At 37.0% G+C, this 13,588-nt stretch overlaps 1 protein-coding gene across 7 annotated transcripts in view; it reads right to left on the reverse strand.

The window, feature by feature from the left end:
- The window catches only part of NEK11 (NIMA related kinase 11), a 278,066-nt gene that overhangs the window by 171,296 nt on the left and 93,182 nt on the right, over positions 1-13,588 (reverse strand). For all 7 annotated transcript variants that reach the window (XM_078432346.2, XM_078432347.2, XM_081790131.1 and 4 more), the window contains 2 exons: positions 545-694; positions 329-407 (listed from right to left, as the gene is read on the reverse strand). In XM_078432346.2, coding sequence (XP_078288472.1) covers positions 329-407; positions 545-694 — 229 coding nt within the window. The remainder of the gene's footprint in view (positions 1-328; positions 408-544; positions 695-13,588) is intronic.

Below are 13,588 nucleotides of genomic sequence, written 5' to 3' on the forward strand. Positions count from 1 at the left end.
TTTTAGTAGTATTAGTAGCGCATTCTTGCCTTAGCAGAAATATATTTGCAAAGTAAACCAAGAGCTCTATGGGTCAATGTTGAGTTTGGGCCAAAAATGACAATCCTAACTTCTCATATCTGGGGTTCCAGGGAACTGTGGAGTTCACACACCTTCTTTTCCAAAGAGATTGTCTGACTAATAATTTCCCTCAGCTTAAAAAAAAAAAATCTTATTTCTCCTTTCTCACTGATTCTTGATGCATCTTATTCTCACAGCATATCTTCAAGTTCTAGAATGTATATAAATGCTAATACATGTTTCCCAGTATCCCTTCCATTTTAAATACCTGTAGTTGTTCATCAATGTAAGGGATTTTTAAAATTTCTATAGCAGATGGTCTCAATGAAGGACTCTTGTTCAACATGCTGTAATGTTTAAAAAGAAAATTATTTTAAGAAAAGAAAAAGAAAAAAAGAAAAGAAAAAGAAAATTATTTTTCAAATGAACTAAAATATAAGTACAATTTAAAATTGTTTTTGTGGCAACATATTTATTTCCGTACCGTTCCATGATGGTATTCAGTTCTCTTGGGTATCTCTGGGGGAGAGAAGGTGTGTCACCTTCAACAATTTTTAAAACAATGGACAAGAAATTGGAGCCAGTGAACGCATGGTTCATGCAGCACATCTCATATAAAATGCATGCCAGAGACCTAAAGACAAAGTCAAAGAAATTAAATAAGGAACAAATGCCCTATTTTAAATTTGATCACCATATAAAACCTTGGATGTTATCAGGGCATTGGTTGTGAGATACTAACATATCCTTTGATTTTTTTGTTTGTTTAAAAGCTTCAGTACTATATTTCTTTTCCATTTGTACACATGTTTAATAAATGAAGAGGGTAAAGTGAAAAAAAAACCTTACAAAATGTAAGTATGAATGACCACTTTTTGTCAGAGGAAAACAAACAAACCTACTATGTCTGCACACAGTAGGGTAAATAAACATTTGATCAATGTAGTAAGGAACCTCTATGAAGGAACAATAAAATACAGCTAAATATCTTCCTAAGGCAGTTTTGTTAATTATATGCAAAATAAAATTTTAATTTATCAGCCTAAACTTCCCTCAAATGTGTATCCAAGCATTTTGAAAAGGAAGCTGGCATTCTTTATTAGTTTTCTGAATAGAATCCATTTACAAGTAGGGTGGAAAAGCATCTACTTGTAGCTCACATTAAAATGTATATAATTCTCCCTTTGAGGGTATGAAATAAGAGTATTAAAATTCTAGATCAGTCTGACACTGATAGGATTAACCATGCAAATCAGTAACCTCTAAACCAGCAGAATAATCTTTTAAATAACTCTGCATCATTAAGACAAGTAAGGGGGAAATCCTGCCTGAACTTAATATTAAGAAAGAACTGTACTTCTCCTAAATTAATGGATTATTTTTAATCTCATGAGTATTTTGGATTATGTAACTAACCAGGTCTCCCTTTTCATGTTAGTTGCTTGAAAAATCAGGAATAAACTTACAACCAACCTTGTGTAAGTTGTGTTTTATGTAACTTTAAACACTGTCCCACTTTCTTATAAAAGGTAGTGTCTGTATAAATAAATATATAAATGAATACTATCATTTTAACCATTTTGTGGGAAATCATAAAAATGTTCACTAATAAGAGAATCCTGGATATACTGAATACAATGAGATGTTTCTGTTTCAGTACATAACAGTAACACTAAACATTTCTATCTAATTGGTACTTTACATATATTACAAAGCAACTTCCAGATATAACTGAACAGAATCTCATAACTTCATAGTGACGTACAGCCACTATATTTTTCCCATGCTACCTGGCTCTAAGAAGTTAAACGGCTTGATCAAATTCATAAGGTATTTTCCCTTCCACATTCTAGACTATTTTTATTACAGAATGCCAGAAAGAACAAGGATGTTAGGAGAAAACCCATGATAGTGACTAGAACACCAAGATCAATGTAAATATTATAAACTATGAAAATTAATTTTGTACCCATCCATAAGACTATTAAATAATGTAGCACATATTTAGGTTTCTATACTAGGAAAAATTTCCTTCAATAAGTGTGAAATAAAGACATTTTTAGACAATCAAAAATTAAGAGAATTCGTTGCCAGCAGGATAGTACTAAAAACAATCCCAAAATGGAATTCTTCAACTTGAAGAAAAATGATTCCAGGCAGAAACAAGGAATGCAGGGAGGGTCACACCTGTCAGAATGGCTAAAATTGACAACACAAGAAACAACAGGTGTTGGTGAGGATGCGGAGAAAGGGGAGAACCCTCTTGCATTGCTGGTGTGAATGCAAACTGGTGTAGCCAGTCTAGAAAACAACATGGAGCCTCCCCAGAAAAGTTAAAAAAAGAACTATCCTATGATACAGCAATTGTACTACTAGGTATTTACCCAAAGGATACAAAATTGCATATTTGAAGGGGTACTTGCACCTGAATATTTAGAGCAGCATTGTCAACAATAGTCAAACTATAGAGAGGGCTCAAGTATCCATGGACTGATGAATAGCTAAAGAAGATGTGATATGTATATATAAATACATGTTGAAAGTTTATGCTTTTATTTTGACATTGAGAACAAGATAAGTATGCCTACGATCACTACTTCTATTCAATATTGTAATGGAAGTGCTATTCAGAACAATAAGGCCAGAAAAAGTTAAATGAAAGTGTGTGTGTGTGTGTGTGTGTGTGTGTGTGTGTATAAAATGACAAATAAAAATACAAATATACAGTAATTATGTTAAATGTAAATGTATAATGTTTCAATTAAAAAGACTATCAGACAGTAAAAATTATATATATAAAAATTAGAAAAATATATTAAACTGTCATTAGCATGTCAACATGGTTATGTACATAAAAGGTCATTTCAATAAGGCTGTGACAAACATTTAAAAAACGAAATGCATAATGCCATTTACATTAACATCATACAGTGTCAAATACCTAGGAATAAATCCAATGAAAGATATACACCCTACACTGTAAACCACAATACATTGCTAAGAGAAATTAAAGAACCTAAAAAAGGGGGGGCAGGGTGGAGGGGGAGAGATCCACATGTGTGGTTTGGAGGAGTCAAAATAATGAAGATGTCGATTTTTCCCAGAATGACCTATAGACTCAATGCAATATCAATCAAAATCCTAGCAGACTTTTTGTGGGAATTGACAAACTGATTCTAAAACTTACATGGAAATGCAAAGGGACAAAGATAGACATGGTACACTGGAGGTCTTATATTATCAAATACCAAGATTCATTATAAAGTTACATTACTTATGAAAATGTGATATTAGCAAAGAAGAAAAAATAGACCATGGAATGAAACAGAGGGTTCAAAAACAGATCCACACAAATTCAGTCACTTGACTAATGCAAAGACAAACTGCACTATGGTAAAGAAAAAAAAATGATCCTTTTAACAAATTATGCTGGGCCAACTGAATACACATATGGAAAGTAATATATGTGGACTACTATCTCACACCAGACACATGCACAAAAATCACCAATTTTTGCTATGAAAAATAAGATCATAAAGCTTTTAAAAGAAAACAGGAGAATATCTTCCTGATCTGGGGGTAGGCAAAGACTTCCTAAACAAAACATAAAAAAACACTGGCAGTAATGTTATGCACTGATAAAATGGACTCCATTATAATTAGGAACTTCTGTTCATGAAAAGACACCACTAAGAGAGTGAAAAGGAAGAAACAGAGTAGGAGAAGACATTGCAGCTCAAATATTCATCAAAGACTGGTATCCAGAACTGGTTAAAGTTCATTAATTTATTAATTACAACTCCTACCAATCAATAAGAAAAAGGAGAGAACCCAATGGAAAAATGGACAAACGACCTGAAGAGACGCTAAATGGCCCCAAATCATGAGACGTTTGACATCATCAGACATCAGAGAAAATGCAAATGAAAAGCACAGTGCAGCACCACTATTCGCTTTGACCGTAAGAATTGGTGAAAATGAAAAAGACAATATCAAGTCAGTACTTGTTACACTCTGAGAAAAGTTTTCTTAACAAAAAGAGAGGGGAAGGCTACACATTACTAGTAAAATATAATCATCAAATTGAATCAAATACTTTTATTTGGGTGGATATGTGTAAAATATTTGTGTGTTATAAACTCTGCCCCAATATGCTGACTTATTTTCCCCAAAGAAGAGTCTAATTTGAACCTTGAGAATGTTTAAAATAGTAGAGCTACAGGTCTACCAAGATTTGCTAATTCTAAACTCTCATTGTATCAGTGAGAAAACCAAAACTCAGAGAAAGGAAGTAATTTGCCCAGAAAGGTGCCATATTAGATGAACTTGTTTGGTATTGGTATTGTTCTCATTCAATATATCTTTAAAATGTTTTCTAAAAAATTTACACTAACTACATACACTCTGCTATGTAATCTAATGTACATGTAGTAATTTTAACACTGAAAAAAGGAATGAAACTCACAGGTCTAAGTGTAGAAGGCTATCAATCACTCAGCACCCACATACTCTTCTGAGGATTTAATTCAGCTCCTCCTGTGGGCTCACAGTCTTCTTCAGGCCTTGGGTTAAAAGCACAACAAAGCCAGATAATCTCTCCTGGCTCTGATAGGTTGAAAGGGCTGGATGAGAGCAACAATCTCTGACACAGGACATTTTGAGCTGACTTGGGAGCAGACTATTATATTACCTCTATCAATAATACAAGTGGCAACAATAATAATTGTAATCAGAAAAATACTAGTTGAGGGGCACCTGGGTGGCTCAGTCGGTTGGGCAACCGACTTCGGCTCAGGTCATGATCTCGCGGTCCATGAGTTCAAGCCCCGCATCAGGCTCTGTACTGACAGCTCAGAGCCTGGAGCCTGATTCACATTCTGTGTCTCCCTCTCTCTCTGACCTTCCCCCATTCATGTTCTGTCTCTCTCTGTCTCTAAAATGAATAAACGTTAAAAAAAATTTAAAAAAAAGAAAAGAAAAATACTAGCTGAAATTTTAATAGTGTTTACTATAAATTAGGCCCTGTTCTATATTCCTTACATATATTAACTCATTTAATCATTCTCAGAACATTCCTAATGAAGCAGAAACTATTATTATCACTCCCATTCTTCAGATGAGGAAACCACAAGATTAGGTCAATTGTTAATGTTTCCATATTGAGTAGCTGGTGGAACTGGGATTGCAACACAGTTTGTCTGGTTCTAGAGACATGAAGTCTATGCCATCCTGCCTCTCAATGCTGTATTTCTGATCATTAAGGGCTCTTTTGACTTGGAAATCATGGCTAAACCAACGGAAGACCTTCAGGCAGGGGCTGATTTCCCAAGCTTACTTTGGATTCTACCTGGAACCATAAGTCATCTTCAGGGATCCCTAGGGAGGCCTGCAGGGCCATGCAGGGCATCCAAGCCATAGCATCCAATGCAGGGCATCCAAGCCATGGCATCCAAGCCATGCAGGGCATCAGACCATGGCAAATATAGGGGACACAAACAATGAGACCCTCTTTGGCAAAAGGAAAGGAAGGTAGGCAAGTTTGGCTTTTGTTTTTCTGTTGCTTCTCATGGAAAGGGAGTTAGTGGTCTATTAAGTACAATGAGTCGATAATGAAGTCAAACTCTACTTTTATGGAGACATAACTCTACCAAAGCCACATTTGATGGATATACTAGGGTTATAAAAAGCTGTGGAATTATCTGGCTAAACAGACTATAGAACAATTAGATGTAGAGACTAACTTAGTAATCAATTAATTTTGATACAAGACTATTCTCTTTCTTGGAAATCCTCTCAGCTTCACTAAAGGCATTCTGTTTTCCATTTACCTGTCTCATTTTGATCTAGTGAGATTTACTTGCACTTGAGCACATGGAAGAGTGACTTGTAGAAAGGGACCTTCCCCGGTCCCTGGGCACCTGCCTGCAATAGATATAATCTGATTACAGACACCACCAGGACACTTTGGGCAAAAGATTTTTGATTATCCTGTTACAAGTTTTTTTTTTTTTAAGTTTATTCATTTTGACAGAGAGAGAGAGAGGGAGACCACAAGCAGGGAGGGGCAGAGAGAGAGGGAAAGAGGGGATCCAAAGCAGGCTCCAGGCTCTGTTCTGTCAGCACAGAGCCCAATGTGGGGTTCAACTCACAAACCATGAGATCATGACCTGAATCGAAGTCAGATGCCCAACTGACTGAGCCACCCAGGCGTACCTATCCTGTTACAAGTTAAAATTTATCTACTATATGTACATTTTATTCTAGTAACTATACATCTATGTACCTATGGTTTTAATTTTTTTCCAATTTCCAGCTAAACATTTCTAATGGGAATAATTATATAATCTTGAACTCATCAATTCCATCCTTTTTGAAGATGTTTATCTTACTTGACTCCCAGTCTTAAATCTGGCAGTGAGGAGGTGGTTGAGGGGAAAGTAGAGGGCAAGTTGAAAAAAAGAAGGTGCATTTTATTTAGAAGTCTATGATTTGTATTCCTTTTTTTCCCCCCAAAATATAGCTAACTGTGAAGAAGTAAGCAAATAAATCCCTGAAGGAGGAAATTTAGCAGTGAAAGGGAAATCTGGGATCAGGTGCATGTGAAGCAAATTACACCTGAACTCCATAAACTGACCATCTGTCCATCTTGACCAGAACTACCCAAAGGATTTCAGGAGCACAGGTTGATAATGAATTGCAAATGAAACTCAGATGTTGTCTTGTCTCAAGGAACTAAACTTACCCTTTGAAATCTGTCCAGACTCCGCAAACAGAAACCTATCCCACCATAGCAATGCATGACTCTGGTTGGGGCAGCTTTACTGATCTTTTAGATATTTTTATTTTACATAATTGATGATCACCCTGATATCCATCTAGAAAAGAGTACACAGGGGCGCCTAGGTGGCTCAGTCATTTGAGCGTCCAACTTTGGATTTCAGCTCAGGTCATGATCTCACAGTCCTAGGGTCCACCCCCACACTGAGCTCCATGCTGGGCATGGAGCCTGCTTAAGATTCTCTCTCCCACAGCAGACCTATCCACAGAAACTTGGAAGGCCAGAAAGGAGTGGCAGGATATATTCAGTGTGCTGAATCAGAAAGATATGCAGGCAAGAATTCTTTTTTTTTAATTTTTTTAATGTTTTATTTATTTTTAAGACAGAGAGACAGAGCATGAGTGGGGAGGGGCAGAGAGAGAGGAGAACACAGAATCTGAAACAGGCTCCAGGCTATGAGCTGTCAGCACAGAGCCCGACGCGGGGCTCAAACTCACGAACTGTGACATCATGACCTGAGCCGAAGTTGGACACTCAACCAACTGAGCCACCCAGGTGCCCCTGCAGCCAAGAATTCTTTATCTAGCAAGGCTGACATTCAAAATAGAAAGAGAGATAAAAAGTTTCCCAGACAAACAGAACTTAAAACAGTTTGTGACCACTAAACCAGCCCTGCAAGAAATTTTAAGGGGAACTCTCTGAGGGGAGAAAAGATGAAAAAAAAAAAAAAAAAAAAAAAAAAAAAAAAAAAATATATATATATATATATATATAAATAAATACCAAAAGCAACAAAGATTAGAAAGGACCAGAGAACACCACCAGAAACTCCAACTCTACAAGCATCATTACAGCAATAAATTCCTATCTTTCAGTACTCACTCTAAATGTCAATGGACTCAATGCTCCAATCAAAAGACATAGGGTAACAGAATGGATAAGAAAACAAGATCCATCTAGATGCTGTTTACAAGAGACCCACTTCAGACATAAAGACACCTTCAGATTGAAAATAAGGGGATGAAGAACCATCTATCATGTTAATGGTCAACAAAAGAAAGCTGGAGTAGCCATACTTATATCAGACAATCTAGACTTTAATATAAGGACTGTATCAAGAGATGCAGAAGGGCATTATATCATAATCAAGGGGTCTATCCACCAAGAAGACCTAACAATTGTAAACATTTAGGCACCAAATGTGCAAGCACCCAAATATATAAATCAATTAATCACAAACATAAAGACATTCATCGATAGTAATACCATAATAGTAGGAGACTTCAACACCCCACTCACAGCAATGGATAGATCATCTAATCAAAAAATCCACAAGGAAACAATGGCTTGGAATGACACACTGGACCAGATGGACTTAACAGATATATTCAGAACATTACACCCTGAAACCACAGAATATACATTCTTCTCCAGTGCACATGGAACATTCTCCAGAATAGACCACATACTGGGGCACAAATCAGTCCTAAGTAAGTACAAAGAGGTTGAGATCATACTGTACATATTTTCAGACCACAATGCTATGAAACTCGAAATCAACCACAAGAAAAAATTTGTAAAGGTAACAAATACTTGGAGACTGAAGAACATCCTACTAAAGAATGAATGCACTAGCCAAGCAGTTAAAGAGGAAATTAAAAGTATATGGAAGTCAATGAAAATGATAACACCACAACCCAAAACCTCTGGGACGCAGCAAAGGTGGTCATAAGAGGAAAGTATATAGCAATCCAGGCCTTCTTAAAGAAGCAAGAAAGATCTCAGATATACAACCTAACCTTATGCCTTAAGGAGCTGGAAAAAGAACAGCAAATGAAACCCAAAGACAGGAAATAATAAAGATTAGAGCAGAAATTAATGCTATTGAAACCAAAAAAACAGAACAGATCAATGAAACCAGAAGCTGGTTCTTTGAAAGAATTAACAAAATTGACCAACCACTAGCCAGTTTGATCAAGAAGAAAAAGGAAAGGACCCAAATAAATAAAATCAAGAATGAAAGAGGAGAGATCACAATCAACACAGCAGAAATAAAAACAATAATAAGAGAATATCATGAGCAATTATATGCCAATAAAAAGGGCAATCTGGAAGAAATGGACAAATTCCTAGAAACATATAGACTACCAAAACTAAAACAGGAAGAAATAGAAAATTTGAACAGACCTATAGCCAGTAAGGAAATTGAATTAGTAATCAAAAATCTGCCAAAAAACAAGAGTCCAGGGCCAGATGGCTTTCCAGGCTAATTCTATGAAACATTTAAGGAAGAGTTAACACCTATTCTCTTGAAACTGTTCCAAAAAATAGAAATGGAAGGAAAACTTCCAAACTCTTTCTATGAAGCTAACATAACCTTGATTCCAAAAACAGACAGAGACCCCACTAAAAAGGAGAACTATAGACCAATTTCCCTGAAACACGGATACAAAAATCCTCAAGAAGATATTAGCCAACTGGATCCACAAATACATTACAAAAATTATTTGCCACGACCAAGTGGGATTTATACCTGGGATGGAGGGCTGGTTCAATATCTGCAAAACAATTAACGTGATTCATCACATCAATAATAGAAAGGACAACAACCATAGGATCCTCTCAACAGATGCAGAGAAAGCATTTGACAGCATCCTTTCTTGATAAAAACCCTCATGAAAGTAGGGATAGAAAGAGCATACCTCGAGATCATAAAAGCCATATATGAATGACCCAATGCTAATATCATCCTCAATGGGGAAAAACTGAGAGCTATCCCCCTGAGGTCAGGAATAAGACAGGGATGTCCACTCTCGCCACTGTTATTCAACATAGTTTTGGAAGTCTTAGCCTCTGCAATCAGAAATACAAAGAAATAGAAGGCATCCAAATCAGCCAGGAGGAGGTCAAACTTTCACTCTTCGCAAATGACATGACACTCTATATGGAAAACCCAAAAGATTCCACCAAAAAACTGCTAGAATTGATTCATGAATTCAGCAAAGTTGCAGGATATAAAATCAACGCACAGAAATTGGTTGCATTCCTATACACCAACAATGAAGCAACAGAAAGAAAAATCAAGGAATCAATCTCATTTACATTGCATCAAAACCCATAAAATACCAGGAAAAAATCTAATCAAAAAAGTGAAAAATCTATAAACTGAAAACTATAGAAAGCTTATGAAAGAAATTGAAGAAGACACAAAGAAAGGGAAAAAGATTCCATGCTCCTGGATAGGAAGAACAAATATTTTTAAAATGTCAATACTATCCAAAGCAATCTACATATGCAATGCAATCCCTATCAAAATAACACCAGCATTCTTCACAGAGCTAGAACAAATAATCCTAAAATTTGTATGGAACCAGAAAAGACCCTGAATAGCCAAAGCAATCTTGAAAAAGAAAACCAAAGTGAGAGGCATCATAATCCCAGACTTTAAGCTATACACAAAGCTGTAATCATCAAGACATTATGGTACTGGCACAAGAACAGACACTCAGATCAATGGAACAGAATAGAGAACCCAGAAATGGATCCACAAATGTATGGCCAACTAATCTTTGACAAAGCAGACAAGAATATCCAAAGGAAGGAATAAAGACAGTCTCTTCAGCAAGTGGTACTGGGAAAACTGGACAGCGACATGCAGAAGAATGAACCTGGACCACTTTCTTACACCATACACAAAAATAACTCAAAATGGATGAAAGACCTCAATGTAAGACAGGAAGCTGTCACAATCCTTGAGGAGAAAGCAGGAAAAAACCTCTTTGATCTTGGCCGCAGCAACTTCTTACTCAACATGTCTCCGGAGGCAAGGGAAACAAAAGCAAAAATGAACTACTGGGACCTCATCAAAACAAAAAGCTTCTGCACAGGGAAGGAAACAATCAGCGAAACTAAAAGGCAACCGACAGAATGGGAGAAGATATTTGCAAATGACATATCAGATAAAGGGTTAGTATCCAAAATCAATAAAGAACTTATCAAACTCAACACCCAAAAAACAAAGAATCCAGTGAAGAAATGGGCAAAAACATGGATAGACCCTTCTCCACAGAAGACATCCAGATGGCCAACCGACACATGAAAAAATGCTCCACATCACTTATCATCAGGGAAATACAAATCAAAACCACAATGAGATACCACCTTACACCTGTCACAATGGCTAACATTAACAACTCAGGCAACAACAGATGTTGGCGAGGATGCGGAGAAATCCTCTTTTGCTCTGCTGGTGGGAATCCAAATTGGTGCAGCCACTCTGGAAAACAGTATTTTTAGTCCTCAAAAAACTAAAAATAGAACTACCCTAAGACATAGCAATTGCACTACTAGGCATTTATCCAAGGCATACAGGTGTGCTGTTTCAAAGGGACACATGCACCCCCATGTTTATAGCAGCACTATCAACAACAGCCAAAGTATGGAAAGAGCCCAAATGTCCATCCATGGATGAATGGATAAAGAAGACGTGGTGTATATATATACAATGGAGTATTACTCGACAATCAAAAAGAATGAAATCTTGCCATTTGCAACTACGTGCATGGAACTAGAGGGTATTATGCTAAGTGAAATTAGTCAGAGAAAGACAAAGATCGTATGACTTCACTCATATGAGGACTTTAAGAGACAAAACAGATGAACATAAGGGAAAGGTAACAAAAACAATATAAGAACAGGGAGGGGTACAAAACAAAAGAGACTCATAAATATGGAGAACAAACTGAGGGTTACTGGAGGGGCTGTGGGAGGGGGGGGATGGGCTAAATGGGTAAGAGGCACTAAGGAATCTACTCCTGAAATCATTGTTGCACCATGTGCTAACTAAACAGATGTAAATTTTTAAAAATAAAAAATAAAATTTAAAAAAATGATTCTCTCTCTCCCTCGCTTTCTGCCCCTCTCCCAGACTTGTGCTTTCTCTATCTCTCTCTCTAAAAGAAAGAAAGAAAGAAAGAAAGAAAGAAAGAAAGAAAGAAAGAAAGAAAGAAAGAAAGAAAGAGTATACATAATTTAAGCAGTTGAATAGAGAGTAATATAAATTTAATAAAAGAATAGTGGGATTTGCTTTAGTGTGTTGTATCCTAAATGAAAATGTGTACTGAGGTGGAGTTGAATATCAATATAAACTTTATCTAAATAAAATGAAAGACACTGGACTCCTTAAACTAATACTTCAGAAGCAATATTATATAGCAACCATTTTATAAGGGCCTAACATATCCCAGAACCTCTATTAGTTCTCCCTGAGCTTTAAGACGCATACAAATCACCCAGGGATTTTGTTTAAATTTTGATTCTGAATATTTGGGGAAAAGTGGCAACTACATCAGAAGCATAGTTTCTGCATCTTCCTTAAATTCACATGGAAAGCAGAGCAGCTAGATAGCAAAACCATTTTTGAAATGTTGACCAACATTTTCAACAAAGTTAGGTGGCAAGGTGTCCCTTGAAACCTAGAAATACAAGGAAGTGGAGACAAACCACAGCCACCATGTGACCTGCACAGTATCAGCATCTTTGTGAGAAGAAGCAGAGGGAATCAGTGGAGCAATTGAAGGACCCCATAACAGAAGAACTTCAAAATGGCCCCAAATTACTTACTGAAAAGCACAGTAGACCCATTCAAGAATAGCTTCTGAAAGTATTAGGGGATCTGCCCAATCCAAAAGCTGCATGAATGCAAGAAAATCCCAGGGTAAGCCCTAAAGGGTCTGGAGCAGAATATTCCAGGACTGTCCAATACAATTTTTTGTAATGTCAGAAATATTCTATGTTTCTGTACACAATAACCAGTAGCCACATGTGGCCACTGAGCACTTGAAATGTAGCTAAGGTGTCTGAGGAACTGAATTTTCAAAAGAATATTTAATTTTTTTAATGCTTATTTATTTTTGCGAAAGAGAAAGAGCATGAGTGTGGCAGAGGCAGAGAGAGGGAGACACAGAATCCAAAGCAGGCTCCAGGCTCTGAGCTGTCAGCACAGAGCCTGATGTGGGGCCTGAACTTGTGAACCACGAGATCATGACCTGAGCCGAAGTCAAACGCTTAACTGACTGAGCCATCCAGGCACCCCTCAAAAGAACATGTAAAAGCAAAGGTGAATGTATTCTTTCCACCCTATCATCCAAATATACTATCATGTTTGCAGGAAAACTCACAAAAATTTAGAAGTAAAGTTTGGGTGAATTTCGTCTTGTACATACCAGCTCTTTTTAATTACTTTCTTCCAGCATTGAGCACAATGTTTGAAAGAAGATCATCTGCTCTTCCTCCTGTGTGGTGGTCCTATGTCCTCCACACCATAAAAATTTGGCCAATGGAAGAACAGAAGATGGAAGCAACAGCAAGGGGAGAGAGGAGGACAGGGAGATCACAGCGTGGTTGAGGAGAAAATGAAAGGGAAATGTTTTTCTTTTGCATCTTTAGCTACTCTCGGGGTCATGATCACAGATTCCATATAAACTATAAAGTTTGGGAAATGAACATGGGCAGTGTTCAAAGTTGGGGTGAGAAGGTGGATTGGCAATGGAAATGATGATTCAAGTATTCCTCCATTGCCGATTGTTATTCACTCAGCCGCTCCATAAAGGCTGGATACGGCAACAGCCTGCACCGCTTCACATTTTGATGGAATGGCTGTGCTCCAACTGCTTTAATCATCTCTGGTAGTTTCCATAGGGTCTTTTAAGATGGACAGAGCATTAGGAGTACGGAATATATGAAGTTAAT

This window comes from Panthera onca, chromosome C2 (genome assembly GCF_046562875.1).
Source record: "Panthera onca isolate mPanOnc1 chromosome C2, mPanOnc1 haplotype 2, whole genome shotgun sequence".
Taxonomy (NCBI): Eukaryota; Metazoa; Chordata; class Mammalia; order Carnivora; family Felidae; genus Panthera; species Panthera onca.